We start from the raw sequence: 19499 nt of genomic DNA, 5'->3' as shown, positions 1-19499 counted from the left end.
TGTTAATGCTCACTATCACCTTCTCGGTGTTTTTTCTTACTGCCTGCAAAGTGCAGAACTCTGTGCGCCAAAGCAGCCATACACACTGCACCAAACGACACGTGATATGGCACTGAGTCAAGATACTCGGTGGTGTGAGGATTGGACGAGGAAGATGAAAATTCAGCCATGTTCTTTTGTTATTTTTTACATAGGTAAACTGGAATCATATTGAAATTTATTGATATAGTATAATTTATGCCTGCAGACAATGATACTGAGAAAAACTGAGAATTTAAATATTTGCTCAGAGATTAAAGCCATATAACGGTTATTAAGTAATGTATTATTTTTAGCAAAATTAATTACTTTTAATTAATTACATTAATTGCTATAGGTATACAAGTCGTTTAGTCTGTAAATAAGTTGACTTTGTTCTGTATGTGTGATTTCAAACCGACCACGGTTAACTTTATTCCAAAACACATAACCAGGAGAACGAAAAAGCCGTTATATGAGCTGTGTAGAGATAGTTCCTTGGTGTAATGCAAATTTGGACCTTCAAATGAGGTTTTTATAAACCAAACCAAAATAGAATTTTAAAAACAACTAACCAAGCCAAAATACGATTTCAAAAACAATCCAAAATAAGATGTCAAGGACAACTTACCAACAAATAAACTGATGTTAATTCAGTATTTGCACAATCGAATTGTTAAACCTTATTGCACATTTTTTCTTTCCCAACAATGAATTGATTAAATAAGCCGTCAAAATGATAGAACAACTTGCTCACTATAGGCCGAGACGTACCATTATGCAATGATGAAGGAAATGAAAATTATTAATGATTTACTGGGAGCGCAATTTTTAAATTTTAATAAATTTTAAACTTTCTACAGTCAACGACACGGGAATAATTTTAATTATTAAGAATTTAGGCAATAGAGATTAAATAACAAGCTAATAACTTTAACGGGTAAAATAAGAAACAGTTTGGCTTGGTTCTCACCTGGCACTAAGGAGCACTAAAGAGCACTAAAGAGCGATAGAAATTGAGCACTAAAGAGCACTGGAAAATGAGCGTCTGTTTTAAAGTGATTCACACTATAAGAGGAAAATCTTAATGTAAGAAATCTTTTTAACATGGAAGAACGTAAAGGAAGAGATTTTTTGGGCTGCTGCTTTTGCTACGTTTACAAAAACTGAAACACAATTTGAAGGAAAAAAGATTTTTGATACGTCCAATATTCAGGCTACAAAATGAAAATGGGGAATAAAGCGCAGGAAAATTTCTAACACATTCTGCTAGCCGTTCACCTCTGCTATGCATGAAGATTGGTTACGTTTCGATTTCTCCAACGACATTCTCCTCTGTCTTGAAACACACACAGAAACACACACAGAATATATTCACAATTCACACTCTATTTCATTATTTGGAAATCATGTTCTGTACAAAATACTTCTGCACGAATGTCGGCACCTTTGATCTCAGAAGAAAACAATAAAACGAACATTAGAATCTTGTGCTGTTATCAAAAGTTTTTGATAACAGCACTAAGCCTTAGTGCTCGTTAGTGCTCGATAAACAGCACTAAGGAGCGACAATGGGCACTAAGGAGCGTTGAAACTGATTCTCACTTATGAAAAAAACACGACATATCGCTCGTTAATGCTCTTTAGTGCTCCTTAGTGCCAGGTGAGAACCAAGCTTAAAGAACAAGCTAATAATTTTAACGGGTAAAATAAGAAATAGTATTACTTCCAACCTAAATTTTAGTGAAAAAACCGCATGACGCCATTCAGTACCTGTCGAAACAACTTGAGAAAATAACAACCTGGGTTGCTTGAGTAGACCTCACTGTGTTCGGCCCAAGACGCCATATCCTATGTCGCTATTTTCCTGTAGCACGCGACTAAACGGTATATAAGCCATTAATAGTTAAGTATCTGACACAATACGCAATTATTCTGTACTGCAAGAGGGAACGAAATAAGGGAAAATATATTTGTTATTGTTGGCGTTGCCATAGTGAGTACATCATTATTAAAAAGTACGTTAACCTATAAACACGCAGCGTTAAATAACACGCCTATTAAATATTTCTACTTTTAAACACAGCTCACCCTTGTTAAAATTGATTCATATCACGCACTGATGGGAACCGAGGCTAGTTTTACCAAAAAATGTACGTAAAAATTAGCTTATAAGCGAAAGCGAATGTTTCCGTTCATCTGGCGCCAATAATTTAACTGCAAATTGTTTTAACTGGAAAAGTTAGTTCTCAAACTGTGCCGGTTTATAAATACGCTTGTAAATATTTACAACATATTTTTTAAAAAATATTAAAAACATTTTAGTGCACTTGTTTTAGTAAATCTATGTTCTAAAAAAAGAACATAGATTGACACAACTTCTATTAGTCTAACTCGTAAACATGCGTTGACTCTGTTGCTCTGTCGTACTACAAATGGATAGAATAAAAAAAAAATGCATGGGACGCAAATAATTAACATTAAAGTTAAAAGTACTCCACTAATCTTATTAGCTAAAAACATGGAAATGGGATGTACTCAGAAGCACAACGCCTGAATGGTCGACATCTTATAGGTTTTAAAAAACTGGCTGCAAAAATGCCAGTTTATACTCCACTGGTTGATTAGAAGGTTCGATGTGAGTTGTGTGTGGATATGTGGATGGGATGCTACCAATTATTTACAGTGTGCAGTCTACATAGTGCAAAAACATTTAGAAGATATTATCTTAAACCCAAAAATCGTGCTTTGATTCAACGTTTTTCCTATAAGACAAAATATTTCAGTTAAAAGTGAGAGAATTCAAAGTATTACATTAACGTAATAAACGTGATGATTATGAAAGATATAAGCAAAAAAAATACGCTGCTCCATAATTTCTAAATAGTTTACAAAGAAGTGTCTAAGTTCAATTCTTCAGAAATAGGTTTTAGAGTCTAATTCAAACGTCGCGTGCTTACACATCAAAAAATCTTTTATCTCCACGGTCGATATACAACTGTTTCAATGCAGCCTTATCTGCCGCCCGGATTTGCTTCTCCATCTCAGCAGGAGGGATTCGTCTCTCTGGTTCAATCCAGCTTGGATCTGGGTAATAACTTGCTTTGTTTTGTAAGTGCTCTTTGATTGCAGTAAAACCACCTTTTGGCCAATTTTTGAACATGTATATTGGAATTGGCAATACAGACATTAACACTAAAACAGCGGCTAGCAGTTGTGACCACCAAGGATAGACAAACTTCTTCCACCATACTTCTGTACCTTCACTGATGGACAAGTCGAAAGGATCCTAAACAATAAATAAGAGGGGAAAAATAAAAAGATATGGGGCTATTTTGAAATCAAATTATCGAAAATAGAAAAGCCAGTCTCCAATGGCACAGTCGGAATCTTCTCAGCTGATTATAGCGCAGATTCTCTTTCGCAACAAAATTTGACAAAACATAGTTATTACCTGTACGCAACCAACGTAAGCCTTGTATGTAGGTGTGTTGGAGATCATAGTAACAATGTATCCAATAAACACGATTATAAGTACACCAGGTGAAACGTATTTCCAGCAAACCATTAGGAATATATTAGGTCTTTTTCCTGTCATATATTCAATATCATTTGCCAGTCTGAAACATAAAAATAAAGACTCCTGATCTCTTTGAGCATCGTAGGTGTGGAATATTCCAACGCAGCTAATATTTATAAAAAGACTTGTGTAGAAGAAACCGAGAAAAAAAATTAATACGCTGTCGTCAAAATCTCTTAATACAATTTTTGCAAAAGTGTTTAACTGCATTTCAGTAAAATAAAATTCAAAAAATGCAATAAAATCACATTTTCAGGAACTCATTATACGAACATTTTTCCCTAAATGTTCTACACGCAGGTGTTTTATCAATTTTTAAGTTCACAATTAAGCCATCCTTTTTGAGTCGTTAAAATTGTTTGCGAATATAGAAAATAGTCAAAAATGGTCAATCGTTTTTAAGCAGGATGTTAAATTGCAAGAGAGCAGAGAAGCACTTATGGTTAAGTAAGAATTCGATTTGTCGTATTGAGCTTATAAGATTTGTCGTATTCCTTACCTATCCAAGCCATACACCCAGCCTAACGCCAGAACTTGAAACAATGCTATAATTAGCAAAGGAACTGGAACTGAGTAATCATCAAACACTTGGAATAAATAATAACCATTGCCCAAACAAAACACTATCTCCAAGATAACGAATGACACTGCAATGATGGCTAGAATGCAAAAAAAGAAGTTAAGAAAACAGTTGAATTTAAGAAACAATACTTAAAAAAGCCCCAAATTTTGCCGATAAATGTTACTGAGAGAAGTATTCGCTAAGATATCACAAATAATCAATTAATTCGAAATTATTTCGAAACAGTTTCAAGCAGTAAAATGATAAAGCGATATGTTTATTTTGTGCTCTGTTACAAATAAGTACCGTTAGATTAATTCCTTTTCCCAGCAAAAAAAACAATACGCCTTTAATATTACTCTTTATGGTAAGCAGATGCTGTAAAAAAATGACTACTGATCAGAAGTGATCAGCACCATTTAACAATGCACTCTTGCTGTTCCCTTCTGCAAGTAGTATCAAGAAAACAATATTTTAGATAGACACTTAAAAAAAAGATGTTAAATCATTTACCCATGAATTTTGGTTTCGCCATTGTCACCCATTTCAAATCATAAAGAGGAGCAACTGCTCCTTCTAATGTACCGAACTCGGAATCTATTCCAAGCAGCACCAACATCATGAAAAACAAAACAGCCCACAATGGAGACACATCCATCAACAGAAACGCTTCACAGTAAGTCATAAATGCTAAACCAGGTCCTGTACCAACCTATGAGAAAAGTTATATTTATGCTCAATATTTTTCATGAATATGATCATAAAGGTCATCCTTATCTCACTATTACACCCGATTTCTGAAATTCAAATTTTAACGATATGGAAATTTGACTGCTCTACTCTGTGCCTACTCGTAACCCTGTCTCGATTTGCAACCCCATCCTGATTTGTAATCACCGTTCTGATTTGTAATCCTTTCTTCAGTCATTTAGAAGCCCTATATTTTTATCTAATTTACAGTTTAAAAGAACGGAAATAAGAACATTTGAGGCTGAAAAAGTGTTTGAAAATAAGCACATCTCGCCTCAGCCGAAGCATTTCTGTTACTTTATTGAGTTTAAGTTTGTGTTATGAAGTAAGTGTATTGTCAAAAATCAGTAAAAAATGTATTCGAAGAAGGATGTGGACAAAGGATTTCCGGACAAAAAATTCAAAGAGAATTACAAATCAATGCAGCGGAATTACACATCAGTGCAGAGAGATTATAAATAGGAGCAAGGATTACAAACCGGATTACAAATCGATTGTTGAATGGTTTTGTGGTCAGCAAACATTGCAGATTTGGTGGGACCTTTTCACGCTAGAGCTTTAACCGCGATGGTCATAATGGCTTGTCCTTTAGGTGGAGGTGGGCACCATGCAATCAGGCTGTGATGTCTATGGATGTTTACAATCCAAGACATTAATTACGAGACCCATTGGTTTTGGAGTTTCTCAAACAAATTACCGATAGATTCGCAACATTATCTCTCGCTTTCTTAAAACTTATTGTAACATCAAATGTCGCTTTTTAAAAAGTTACTGCAACACCATAAACGAAAAAAAAACAAAAAATTTACCTTTGTGACAGGAATGCCGGTTCTTTTGTGTCGATAACCAAGAAACGAAAAAGTTACAATGCCTGCAAAGAGAGATGTTCCACAGTTCACCAACACCACCGTTATCGCATCATTAACACAGTTGTTCTTTCTTGGCATGTAGCTTGAGAATGCTATCAATGCACCGAAGCCAATACTTAAACTGTAAAAAATCTGCGTAGCTGCATCCATCCATGCTTCAAATTTTAGAATACCGTCTATCTAAACATAAAACGCGAAAATGTGTTGCAATTTATTTGTTCTCTAAGACAATGACACACATCTAGAAAGTTATTTGATAAATCATGAAAATACTCATCAGAATGTACACAACTTAAGTAACTTATTAAGTAACAGGAAGTCATAATGGGAAGAGCCAGCCATTAGGGATTCTACCCTAATGGCTGGCTCTTTCTCCCCTCCGACTGTAACTATGTTACATTACCAAAAGTAAAAACTACTTACATCAGGGGTGAAAAAAGCTTTGATTCCATCACCAGCTCCATCTAGTGTAACTCCACGAATAAATAGAATAAAAAGCAACACATACGGAAACGTTGCGGTAAAATATGCAGCCTAAAATATAGACAGAATAATAGAAAGATTTGAGAGAAGGAAGTTAGATGGAAGAAAAATCTATTTTCGAAAAACCGAAAATGCTTTTTAAACAAAAATCTCAAGAACAATGTGATTTTTAAGGTAACTGAAACCGGTGACAGAAACAGTTTTTACAAACCTTTCCACTAGATTTGACACCTTTCAGGACACAAATGTAAACGACAAACCATCCGGCTGCTAAGCAACCAAAGATTTTCCAATTGACACTACTACCATCGGATATTGTAGGCGAAACTTGGAGTGCAGAATGGTACCAGTAATACTGCGGCGGATCTAATACGCAACAATCCGTAAAATTATCAACCATGGCTTGAGCTTTTTGTGTTGCGTTAAAAACCCATACTAGGCTTTGGTTTTGTTGCTGCCAGAGTGTTAAATTATTTTTAACGATCATGTAAGCGTCGTATTTATCGCAAAATTTCTGTTGCCAAGGAAGTTCTTTTGTGAAGGAAACGAAGAAATAGTACAAGCACCACGTGATGACAACAATGTAGTAAGAACACATGGCAAACGAAACGAGCATACATGATATGCCAACACCAAAAAAGACAGGATGGACATTGGTCCAACATCTGACTGCACTTTGTTTCATTCTTTGACCCATAGCAAACTCCATGATGAATAAAGGAAATCCTTGCAGAATCATCATCAAAAAGTACGGAATCAAAAATGCACCTAAATAGGAGATTTAGTTTTGTCAGTTGTTTTGAATTTTTAGACACTCAATCTATGCCAAAGTCAAAGTTGTTTTTAGTTTCCAGGAGATGAAATGTAAAGCTATTTGGGGTGCTGGAAAGAGGGGAATTTGACCACAAACAAATTTCCATAACTTCATAATAAATAGTTTTACTTTACTACTTAGGTTGGGTGGAGCTTCCGTTTTTTTACTTGTAACTTTTGATTGCGTGACTTATTTCACGTGAAATTTTCAGTAATTGAGTTTCCATCTATATAAAGTTGATTTATGGAAAGAAATTCGGAATTGTATACAGTACTTTATTATGTAGTGTTTACTTCTTTATTCCGCCCTCACATATTATTTTGCGTCATGTGAGCGTAAAGGTTTTTCATGATAATTTGTAGTTTTTGTCTGTTTCGCACCCCTTTCATAGCAAAATTTATAGTTCTAGCAACATAGGCACCCTACGTTTTGGCCTAAATAACATTGTAACACAAATGTGCTAAGTATTATATCGAAACTGTTTTGAAATTTACATAGACAACCTAAGATAATTTGATAATAATAAATATAGTCATTTTAGCACCTCAATAAAACAATAGTAAACCAGTAGTGGAAACAGAAGACTAAAAATCCAATATTCTAGGCTCAGGAGAGAAACATTTGTCCAATTTGATTTTTTAGAGCATATCTGCGTACTGTGTACTGAAAAAATGAAAAACAGTAATTTAAGACGATTCGAAAGAACAAACAAACCTCCACCATTCTTTTGGCACAAGTATGGAAATCTCCATACATTACCCACGCCAACAGCTAAACCCACTGATGCGAGTAGAAATTCTGCTTTACTTCCCCATGCTTCTCTTCCTTCCTTCTGATCAAGTTCTTCATCCAGATGTTTGTCTGCGTCGAAAGCTCCATTTTTTTCAATCAGTTTGTCTAAAATAAATGCATAGATTTAATTGGCTTGTTGTTTGTCTTAAGTTATAGGAATAACCCCCCTATTTTTTTAAAAAAAATTAATATATTATTGTCTGTAGAGCAGAGTTTTTGTGACAAACGATTCACAAAAATTTATTGTTAAGAAGTTGATACAAACATTGTTTGAACTAAAATGGTGAATAATCCAGTACTAAGTCTTTCTTAATAATTCCACAAAAAATGGTAAGATGGCGCTTCATAAAGAGCACATTCACGAACACAACTTTTGTAATTAGCTATTATCCTACATAACAATCACAAATTTGTTTTTAAAATTCTGATGTATATCTTTCAGATATTATTAGCAAGACCTGATCCGTACTTATCAGATTTTTTCCGTTGTGATGCATCGCTCTTTTGATACACAACTTGATCATTTTATCAAATATTGAGTAACCATGACGATCAAGCATCTGGATAAATACCGACTAGATTTTTATTGCTGTATCGCTTTTTCGGAGATATTTTACAGACCACTATTAACTTGCATAATCTTCTTACCTTCACATATGACCTAGGCTTCACTTTGTAAAATTCATTTTTGACGTTGCAACTTATGTCTGTAAGACACGTTTAAGCTTCTCTACGTATTTTGAGCTGCTAATTTTTTGCTGTGTTACACGTTGAACGTTTTTTATAAATACTTTCGTATTTGTGTTTTTTCTACAAGCGTATGAGCGTAGAGTTTTGGCTAACATGCACTTGTTATTGAAATTTTAGCGAGTAAAAGTTATGTATGTATAAGTACAAGAATAACGAAAAAATTACATAAAAAAAAAACAAGCAAGTAAAAAGAAGGAAAATTGAGACGAATATTAATAAGGAGCAAAGAAATTGAAGAAAGAAACAAAAACAGAAAATATCTGGAGCAATAAAAGACTACTAATATTAGCTGTCGAATAAAAAAGAGGAAAAAAAGGATTATATGGATTATATCTGTAACTTCTACCTTGCTTCACTTCATCAGTTCCTTCTTCAACCTTCACTCCATTCACTGCGATAAAATTTTCTTTCCCAGACATATTCTCACCAAGTTTTATCTCGTCCAACACTCAATCCGATTTAGCAGCAACTACCTTTTTTATGCCAACAAAGTAGTCAAAACAGCAAAATTAATTAAAATTTACCAACGCCTTCGTTGTCAAGCTCATATCTTATTTGCTTTTAAAAAGGTTTTCCATTAAAAGGTATAAACATGCTTTTATGGCTATTTACATTGACGCAAGAACTCTAATCACGTTTTAAGCTAACCGACATTCTTAACCTCATTAATAACCAGGCTACTGCTATCTACTTACTAGGCGCGAGTCTAGGTAATTCTTTTATCTAGGGGCGTTATAGGGCGTTTTGTAATCAGTTTGATTGAGCTCCTAAGCTAATTGGAATGCCATGACATGAATCTCAAAACAACAACATCATTAAACAGTTTGTTTATTAAAAAGTTAATCTCAACTCTCACTAACCTAGTTTCCAGGACTTCTCGCTTATTTTCAGATACCGGACGGATAGGGAATTTGCCTTTAGGTATGGCAAAAAAGCATTTGGAATTGGAACAAGTTCGATCTTTCAGCTTTGGAGAAAAAAAAGCAATGCATGGTCACAGCCGGAACAGGCCTATAGGGAAAGGTTTGATTTTGCTTCTTCAAGTTTTCCGTATATGCTCACCACTACAATCTCGGTCACTTAAGTGTAGACAATGTTGTAAATCTTGAAGTTATTTCCGGAAGTAGCTAATTTTAGACGATTTAGGTATTTATGGCTACATCCCAACTCCTAAATTGTGCTGACTATTGCTGACGTTCGCATTACCATATTTCTCGACTTTCAAGGCCTTAATTGGCGATGACGTGAATTGCATTCCGTACTTCTAATCATTCACTCTGTCTCCAATAGTGAGATCATTTTAACGCAACACTGCAACCCAAGTTAATATTTTAGAAAAGGCATCGTCTTTAAACCCAAAACACAAGATGGTGGAGGTAAGGTTATAATTTGCCAAACAGTGATACAAATACTATTAAATTCATTAATAACATTAACTCACAACATTTTACCTCGAACCTATTTATTTTGAGCTTAATTTTCACTTATATTACTTCGCATTTAATATTCTTTTCAAATAATCTTATTTTTGAATAAAAAATGTCAATGAAAAGTCATTGTTAAATACATTTTTGTTCCCCAACAACTCCTTGAGATAAACCAACCGAGAGTCTTATCTCAATGAGCTCTGGGAACGAAAATGTGTAATGTATAAATTAAAAGAAAAACATAAAAAAAATTCATACGAATTAAGTCAATAAGACTCAACTTTCAATTTAATTAAAAATAAAAAATCATGCTGCTGCTAATCCGTCCCACCTACTGCTTTCTACTTGACTTTTTGTAATTGTTAATTAAACGTGTTTATTAAAAACATTTTTGGTATTGTCTGCATAAGTATATCAAACATTCTTTAGAGACGATTAAAATGAAATCACTATCAAAGCCCATAAACCGTTTAAGCCCGAGCACCTCCATTCAAATCGAACACTACCTTCCGAACACTACCATTTTAACCGAATACCACCATTTAAACCGAGCACAACCATTTTAACCCAACACCACCTCTTAAACCAAACACCATTATTCAAATCAGAACACTACCATTAACCAGAACACTACCATTTTAACCGAATACCACCATTTAAACTGAGCACAACCATTTTTACCCAACACCACCTCTTAAACGAAACACCATTATTCAAACCAGAACACTACCTTTTACCAGAACACTACCATTTTAACCGAATACCACCATTTAAACTGAGCACAACCATTTTAACCCAACACCACCTTTTAACCCAACACTATTATTTAAACGACTTATTAAATAATGGATGATAGAAAATGTGTCAAAAAAAGATTACATGAAATTACTCTAGGTTGTTGTTGGTTTCGCATTTCTTTTCGCAGGGAAGGTAATATTATTAAGAGAAGGGCGCTTAATAGATGAGATAAAATTTAATCAAGTTGTTGCTTATCAATCAATACATACTAATAGCTAATATCGAATTTATCACCTACTTAAAGTAAATAGCTCGGTTATTGGCATTAAAAACATGTGGAAAGGATAATGAAAAATTAAGCTTCCTAGTTTCGGTACTAATTTCATTGTTACGTGAAATTTGCTATACATCGTTAACAGCAAATTATTTTGAAATATAACACTGTTGATAATTTGTCGCTGTTTTTTCTATCTCTTCTAAAAAAAATATTGTCAATATCATTAGATCGTGAAATTAGCAACTCTTGACTTTCCAGTCAATGATTGTTGTATATTAAATGTACCTCATCAGTAAAAAAAAATCGGCAAAAAAACAGTCGGCCAAAAATAAAAAGTCGGCAAAATTATTTTTTTACCGATTAATTTCCAGGCAAAAATGATCAATAGAGTTTAGGTATTGAACGGTTTTTTTAAAACAACAACAATAAAAATCGTTATATCTACATTATAATACCCGTATACGTCCGTCCGTCCGTCCGTCCGTCCGTCCGTCCGTCCGTCCGTCCGTCCGTCCGTCCGTCCGTCCGTCCGTCCGTCCGTCCGTCCGTCCGTCCGTCCGTCCGTCCGTCCGTCCGTCCGTCCGTCCGTCCGTCCGTCCGTCCGTCCGTCCGTCCGTCCGTCCGTCCGTCCGTCCGTCCGTCCGTCCGTCCGTCCGTCCGTCCATCTTTCTGTCACGCAAAATGGTAGCTTAGCTGCGCAGGTAGCGAGACCCACGCAATGCGGTATAAAAAGGACGGGCGAACCAAATAATTGCATCCAATTGATAAAAATTAGCAACAAGGAAGAAAAAACGGTAAAAAAGGTGGTCAGCAAAAAACTTTTGTTCGTAAAAAATCAGCGAAAAGCGTTGTTTGGTAAAACAAGAAAAGAAAAAAATTAGCAAAAAAATTTAGTCAAAAAGAATTTAGGTCTGATAAAAAAGTCGGTAAAACAGTTTCGTCGATAATAAAAAAGTCAGCCAAAATTTTAGTCGGCCAAAATTTAGTCACTTTTTTCCGACTTTTTGTTTACCGATAAGGTATGCTAAAATTCTTTTTTGATTGAAGTTCTCTTTGTTCTATTATAAGGAAGATATTTGTTATCCATTAAATGAATGTGCATATTTTTTATACTTACCTTGCGGATTTTCACATTGTGATTAAATAAGAATCACGTGTTTAGTTTCATGAAATGCGGAATACATTGATATTTAACAATTTAAAAAAAGGCAAACTCTGTAAGTTCTTAAATTTTCTTCTGAACATATAACTCCATTGCAGAGATTTCCTTTGGAAAATTAATTTGAAGAAACCCGAACGGCTAGTCAGTGAAGTTTGAAATTTTTGCAAATTCCTTCTATGTTCATCAATGTTTCTAATTTTCTATTGCAATAAAATCCGCAATTACGTTCACGGTTCTTCAACAGTTGTCAATTGTCGATATGGATAAATTTTTTTCTCTATAATAATATTCCGTATTTGGCGATCTGGTTCCCCGCATCTCATTTTCAACACCCGTCTAGGTAATATAATAACTTCATGTTAACAGGTGGACAAAATGCACGAAATACCGATGTGAGAAATTTGTATGTTTGGTGAAAATCTGAGGGCCGTCGAACCCGTGGATTTTCCACTCGTACGATAGTATTTTGCAAAAAGCATATCCGTGGGAACTTTCTTCTATGATAATAAAATATTCTGTGCACCACCATTTTTTTAAATAAAATTAAATAAGAAGGCAAAGGCATCAATCTGCACTCGATAATAGTTTAAAACCTCAAAAGATCTTTCCATACTCGATGTTTTTTTGATGTGTAAACAAGCGTGTTTTCTAATTTCTGCCAACAAAAATTTACATTTTCCAAATTTTGACACTGCTGTGGCACACACACAAACTGGAAAACAAAGCCTCTAGCTCTACACAAGAAAATATTATATGTAAGAAAAAGAGTTTTCAAACAATAAAGACACTTAAAAAGTCAATAAAAGTCAATGTACATATAGTATATATATATACATACCTACCTATATATAGTAGTGTACAACATTTTCCCAAGTGGTGCAGAGGTTAGTTATTCAAGACTCCCTTATATAAACTTAAATTTAGGTATTCGTGCAAGTATCTGAAGTGTTTGAAATAAATACCTTGACAATTCACAGACCGTAAAAGGTTTATTAAACGCACAATATATTTCTTCATTAAATAAAACAAAACATTAAATAGTTGGCAGAATAACAACGCTATGTGAAACTCTTACCCTTGTCATTCGGATGCGCCATCCCAATAAACAGAGTCTTAGCAGACGTGTCTTTTTTATTACATTTCCAATTGTTTATTTACACGTTATAAACATAACATTGTGTCAACACTTCACATTTATTTGTGTAAACATACGCGCTACACATGTTTTCCATACAAATTATGGTTATGGCCTACGAATGGTAAAAACAAATATATAACTTATCGTACTGAACAAATCTATGCCACAACATCCTGCTAAAGATAATCTTATTTAGCTATAGAAGAAAAGCCCGTTAATTTGACTTTGCCACTAACAACAAACGTCTTTCTCGTTGGTAATATTAACTCACTAAGTGCAATTATAATATAAACGCAACCAAAACTTTAAGAAGGAGGTATTTACAAGCATGAGTGGTATTTACTATCAAATTGCTTATGTGGAGTCACACTTCAGGTCGTTGCATGTCTATAAACAAGTTCAAGGAAATAATAGAACTTTTAAATTCTGATAGAATTTTTTCGCAGTGACTTAAAATGATAGCTGTAAGAATAATTATTCTTTTGGTCAGTGAAACCTATAAAAATATATAAAAGTTTTGAAAACACGGATATTAAGTTGTAAAACTTTTCATGCACTGTTTTGAGAATTAATTCTGGATGGTTTAAGTGTTAAACCCGTTCTGGCAGGGGGGGGGGGGGCAAAAAGCCTAACCCAGGGTTTTGGGACTATACTTTTGATTGCCGTCCGCAATTCACTTATGTTGCATGGTGGTAATAGTAAAGAAACTTCTTTTTCTTAACTACACAATGAATAAAACCATTCTCTAATGTTGTTTTTAATATCGCTCTTCTCACGCTATTTTTATGAAAAATATTTTTTAATTCTCGTTTTATCTTCGGTGTTAAACCACATAGGCTTATAGCTATTTTGACGTTAGAACAACTTTAATAACAAACTTAAATGAAAATATCTTTATTTTTGCCCTATAGAAAAGCGAAAAGAAGCTTGAGAACAAACAACAAGTCTTAAAATCTGATTAATTATTGTCCATAGAATTAATTTGACATTCTTTCAAATGGAGCTTACCCGGAAAGGGTGCATTTGCTGACGTACGTTTTTAACTAGGTGAAAGGTATCTACCATCTTAGTTTGTAATGGGTGACATGTCAGTAAAATAACTTGAGATCTAAAGGAGTGAGTTAAAAGTTACAAAAGTAAGGCATTTTCCTCCCACCTTTAACCTTTGACCATATCAGTCAGACTCCAACCCCAAATTCATTGCTTGGAAATAAAAAAAAATATCGCTGGCTTTAAGATCGCAAGTTAAAGTAATCGCGTTTTATACAGGCAGAAAAAGTGTGAAGTTTTTGACAGAATTTTCTGTTTATTTGACAAAAGCACTATCATCATAATTTTCCTCAGCTTCTTTAACACTCTTCAAAATAATATCAAAAGCCCCCTTCCCCACTGCTGATATAACATTCACATCCTTCACCTTCACCTCCTTTTCGTATGAGTGTCAGACAACCACCTGACTCATAACCAGCTTACTCTGTCTCATACTAAATGTTTTGTTGAACACCTCATGTCGGTTGCCATTCCAAACTGAAGTAGTCTCTCACCTTTCTTATATCTGCTCCCATACCAATAGCCTCCATGCACATCTCTATACGCTTCTAATTTTGCTACCTATCTTCTCCACACTGTGAAGCATAAACTGACACGAAAGTGACGATTCTATTACCTATCAAAAACTTTATCACTATAATACAACCAACACGCATAACATCTATTACTTTACCCACTTTTCCGCAACATTTATGCAATATAGTCATGTACGTAAAAAAATTCGCACGACTATTTATTAAATCCAGTAAAAATTTTAATTTAAATTTAATTTAACATGACTTTTTCCTCACATTTCAAAAACGGGCATCACCAGTCTTGTTGGAGTTTAATAATTGTGCAAATGTGCTAAAAATTATAGCCGTATAATACGTTAAAAGGACGCTAACTTAAGAGAAAAATATGGTAAACTATGAGTGTTTCCAAATCTTACTACGATTAAGATAGTAACTTTTTAGTGCGCATGTCTGCTACGAAATTTTGTCCAATTACTCCAGCATTTAAATATACTGATCCATGTTTGCCAGTCGATCCTATTTTTATCGGTTTAAGGAGGAATACGGCATCGATGTTAATCGTCTTTGCCTACGCCCTTCTTCGATAAAAACGATTTGGAAGAGGAGTTCTTATTATAAATCAAATTTTACTTGCAACTGCCAAATGCTCCACATTTTTTCTTTAATATCTAGTATCTATATGTAAAATTGACTTCTTTCGCCTTGTTACTTATCACTGCTCTGCGGTCGTGCGTCCAAGCGACACAATGTCCACTGAAAACAGAAATGCGCGCAAACATTCATAATAGCGGCGATCTAAACAAGATCATTGGTCGAAATTATTTACTTACGTAAATTTACACCGCAACACTCACAGCGCTCTAAAAAAAGTCAAAATGATTTTGATTTTCAAAACGATGAACACGTTTTCAAATATGGCGCAATATTGAGCACTTTGGTGCGTGCGCCTTAAACCGACGTGCTAAAAGAACGAAGTAGACTTTTGGCATAACATAATCTGTGCAAAAAGGCGCTCTATACTGTTTGTGATGATGGATTATAAGTGTTCATTTAGCTAACTGGATTTTTCTGGCTTTAAAATCATGTACACGTAAATATGGATTGACATGTAAATCCGCTTACCAAAAAGGTATAGCAAATTATGAAGCTGCAGAAACACGAGATTCGGCGTAAAAGTAAAACGTATGTGGTATGTAAAGATGCAATAGCAAATTACCATCAGTACTTTTATGTTCATTCATATTTCTTTTCCACAGGCCTTATCGACTAGTTGTCTAGAATGCGAATGAATTTTTTGCAAAAGTATTGTTCAACAAGATAAAAACCATTTTTAGGTTAGGTTTTTTCAGAACTTACTTCAAAGGCTTTTTGACATAAGTTCTTGTTTAAAATTTTGGACAAACAAGAATGGTATAAATTTATTTACGGACATTGCTGTAGAATTGATGTTTAAAAAAAGCCCAAAGCGTACTTTCGTGATGAGAGTTAGCAACAACACGCCAGCTGTTTTTCACTTTTCTACAACTCAAATTTTATTTTACAATTAACTTTATTAATTTTTAGACACTACAGTTTAGAAACTACAAATTTTCGAAAAAAAAGTGCCTAGAATAAATCAAAAAATTTATTTTCCGAAATCAGTAAGCGTGTTAAGCAGAAGTCTTCAACATTAACATTTTCAAAATTATCTCCTCAAAAATAAATTGTTACTTAAATGGCCATATTTAAGTAAAAATTCTCTTTAAACGTTCGTTGTGCAAACTTAAAAATTATTTTAATATTTGTGATCATTGATTACTGTTTGGAGTCTCTAGGTTTTAAATCCAGTTTCATTTGTGATCACAGCCCAAGTAGCATGTGCCATTGTGGTTTGATCGAGTATCAATTAAACAACAAAAATGAGTGCAGCACAATTGTTACGGCTTAGCAGTTAGCTTTTTAATAGGAAGAATTATATTGATAAGTAAGACAAAAGAATTAAAAAAAAAATGTTTTTCACCAAAAATAGTTTACCTAATTGCTCGTTTTATCAGAATATACTTCTACAAAAGTATAATTAATACAAATTATTTGTAATGCCAGTTTCGTCAGAACAGTCTGAAAACACGTCTTTCCAAAATTTTGAGAATACATCTTTCCTTTTGTAGGAGTTAGCACTTTTTATTTTTACTGAATGTTTCTAAAAAAGCACAATGATGGCTAAATATCTGCTGCGAATATACTTAAATTAAATGTGTTAATATGTGAACTGTGTTTTGGAAATGGGGTTTATTTAAACATTATAGTTAAATTCTGAATCCTCTTTTCCTTATTTATATTTAAATTTGTAATATATGATATTTTTAATATTTTCCGTACTTATCCATTCTTAAGACATATTATAAACCGTTTATAGAATCAAAATATAACACCAAAATATTGTCCATAACCTTCTTAAGCGTCGTTTAGATAGAAAAAGTATTTTTATTATTTTCTCAAATTATTTATAACCCATCATAGTCTGACATTTCTTGAAAAATATTGTTTTTATGTTTAAAATAACGGATAGATGAAATAAATATATCCAACTTTGTAACCTTAAAGAATGTGCATTGCTTTTTGTCCTAGGTGGATCCAAGGAGCAAGATGAGCCGTTTGGTGATAAAATTTGACCCTTCACCATTTAATGATGTCGACGGGGTGACATTGACAGATAGCGACGAAAAAAGAAAAAAGGAGTATGAGTGTTATGATAAAGAAATATGACAAAGTTTTACGATTTCGAAGACTTAAAAAAGAAATATGACGAGTTGAGTTTCAATTTCTAAAGGGTAGCATGTTGTGTAATAAACGGACCAATCAAAGGGTCAAGGTTTTAAGAAATTATACACACTTTAGAATACATAGACGTTTAAACAACTTGTCTTGAATAATTAATTTGAATCGTGAATTTGCTACTTTTTTATTTTTATTTTCTAAAAAAAGAAAAAAACTTTCTTCAGTGTTTTTTTGGCGGTAAAATACGGTCTGTTAAATATATTAAATATCAATAAATCAAAGGTTTGTTTTGATGAGAGAACAGAGACAACAAGGAGGATCTGTATTTGTTAAAAAAGCTATGTTACTGGCTTTAAGAAGGTAATTAATACCTCTAAAAAAATTTTAAAGTCATTGTTGTTGCTTCGACTGGCTTTATGTACGTTAAACTTGTGTTTCTATCCATAGCTTCGAAGGATATAGCTAGCTGGCTAGTTCAAAAAGTTTGAAGTTTATTTTACTTAAAAACTTAAGTTAAATTCAAGGTAATGTGCTTATATCGAATAAATTATGGATATCCAATATATGTAGGGAACTTTTCTGTCATTTTCAGGATGCCCAAATATTTATGGTGATTAAGATGTTCTTTCGAACTTTTCCACCGTTATTAGCTCGAATTTCGTGTAAGTCACTAAATTCAAAACTAACAGCCGTTATTAAACCCTTTAAAGGGAAACAGTTGATGTATTCGCTCTATGTATTCCGATCTTATTCTAAACTTTCCCTTCTAAAAAGATTTTATAACAAACTTTTTGTTGTCGCTGTGATTAAAGTCGATATTATTTGTCTCTTCCGTTATCACTCGGTATAATTTGAAAATAAAAATCTGAATGAATAAAGGAATTTCCCAATCACCAAGGGATTTTTTTGGATTATCGGTAAATCGGAAGATGTTTTGTCAAATTTGATATTATAATTAGAAATAAAATATAAAATGATGACTCAAATTAAATTATGAAGAGTCACATTCTGTATTCAACGTTGCATAGAAACGTGAACAAGATGTTTTATGTATCACAATATTGTAGATGAGAATTGCACGTTGATTTTTTATATATAAGAAACCACTATAAAAGAAACTGACAAGTTGCCTTTAATTTTTTTTTTATAAAACACATCAATCATGGGAATTGCATACATTATTTACATATGTTAAAGGAAGTTTAATTTTTTTTGTCAAAATCATGTTTTTTGATTATATATCCCTTTTATCAAATTTTGTCAAAATTAAACTTTTTCTAGCAAAACGACCTTAGAATTTAAGAACCTTTTACTAGTTGGGCGTTTCCTTGCTTTCTTATGAACAAACGTGTACAAAAGTTCATGCGTTCATTTAGTTTTCATAATCCTTTGCGCTTGTTTTTAAGAACATTTAAGCTGAGTTTATTGAGACGTATGTTACAGTAGAACTGAGTGATTGCAGATGATAAAAAAAGTTACAAATATATACTTTAAACTCACCCTCATCCATAATAAATCTATCAAATATATGCTATTTAAAATTGGTTCTTTCTACTGTGACGAAAAGAGCTTCAACAACCTCAGCATGAGAGCGGAGAAAATTATGTAGCGTTAGTCAGTTAACGGCTAAACGAATATAATAGTTTTTGTTAAAAACAAAGCAATAACATTACAACTGTCTTAATTATCTTAATTTTTTAATTATAGAACACCCTCCAGTGTAGAGCTGGAAACGTGCGTCTTTGAAATTACTTTTTGTCTCAATACAATGTGCGTATCTTATTGCATTTCTATAACCGGGGAATTTTGAAATGAAT

The 19499-nt window shown here is 33.5% G+C and overlaps 1 protein-coding gene across 2 annotated transcripts; it reads right to left on the bottom strand.

Annotated features, from left to right (window-relative positions):
- Positions 1 to 1968: 1968 nt before the first annotated feature.
- Positions 1969 to 19314, bottom strand: LOC130623574 (sodium-dependent neutral amino acid transporter B(0)AT3-like). 2 transcript variants are annotated; one of them, XM_057439071.1, is made up of 10 exons: positions 19183 to 19314; positions 7791 to 7973; positions 6474 to 7030; positions 6203 to 6313; positions 5720 to 5959; positions 4674 to 4872; positions 4098 to 4257; positions 3473 to 3638; positions 2979 to 3307; positions 1969 to 2783 (listed from the first exon to the last, which is right to left on the bottom strand). In XM_057439071.1, exons 1-10 carry the CDS (start codon positions 19190 to 19192, stop codon positions 2747 to 2749), a joined length of 1992 nt encoding a protein of 663 aa, XP_057295054.1. In that variant the 5' UTR covers positions 19193 to 19314; the 3' UTR covers positions 1969 to 2746. The 2 variants fall into 2 exon arrangements, with proteins under 2 accessions (XP_057295054.1, XP_057295053.1); XM_057439070.1 differs by lacking the exon at positions 19183 to 19314 and adding an exon at positions 8965 to 9123.
- Positions 19315 to 19499: the final 185 nt, after the last annotated feature.

This window comes from Hydractinia symbiolongicarpus, chromosome 13, assembly GCF_029227915.1.
Source record: "Hydractinia symbiolongicarpus strain clone_291-10 chromosome 13, HSymV2.1, whole genome shotgun sequence".
In the NCBI taxonomy this organism is placed as follows: Eukaryota; Metazoa; Cnidaria; class Hydrozoa; order Anthoathecata; family Hydractiniidae; genus Hydractinia; species Hydractinia symbiolongicarpus.
This window is presented reverse-complemented; position numbering and strand designations above follow the sequence as displayed.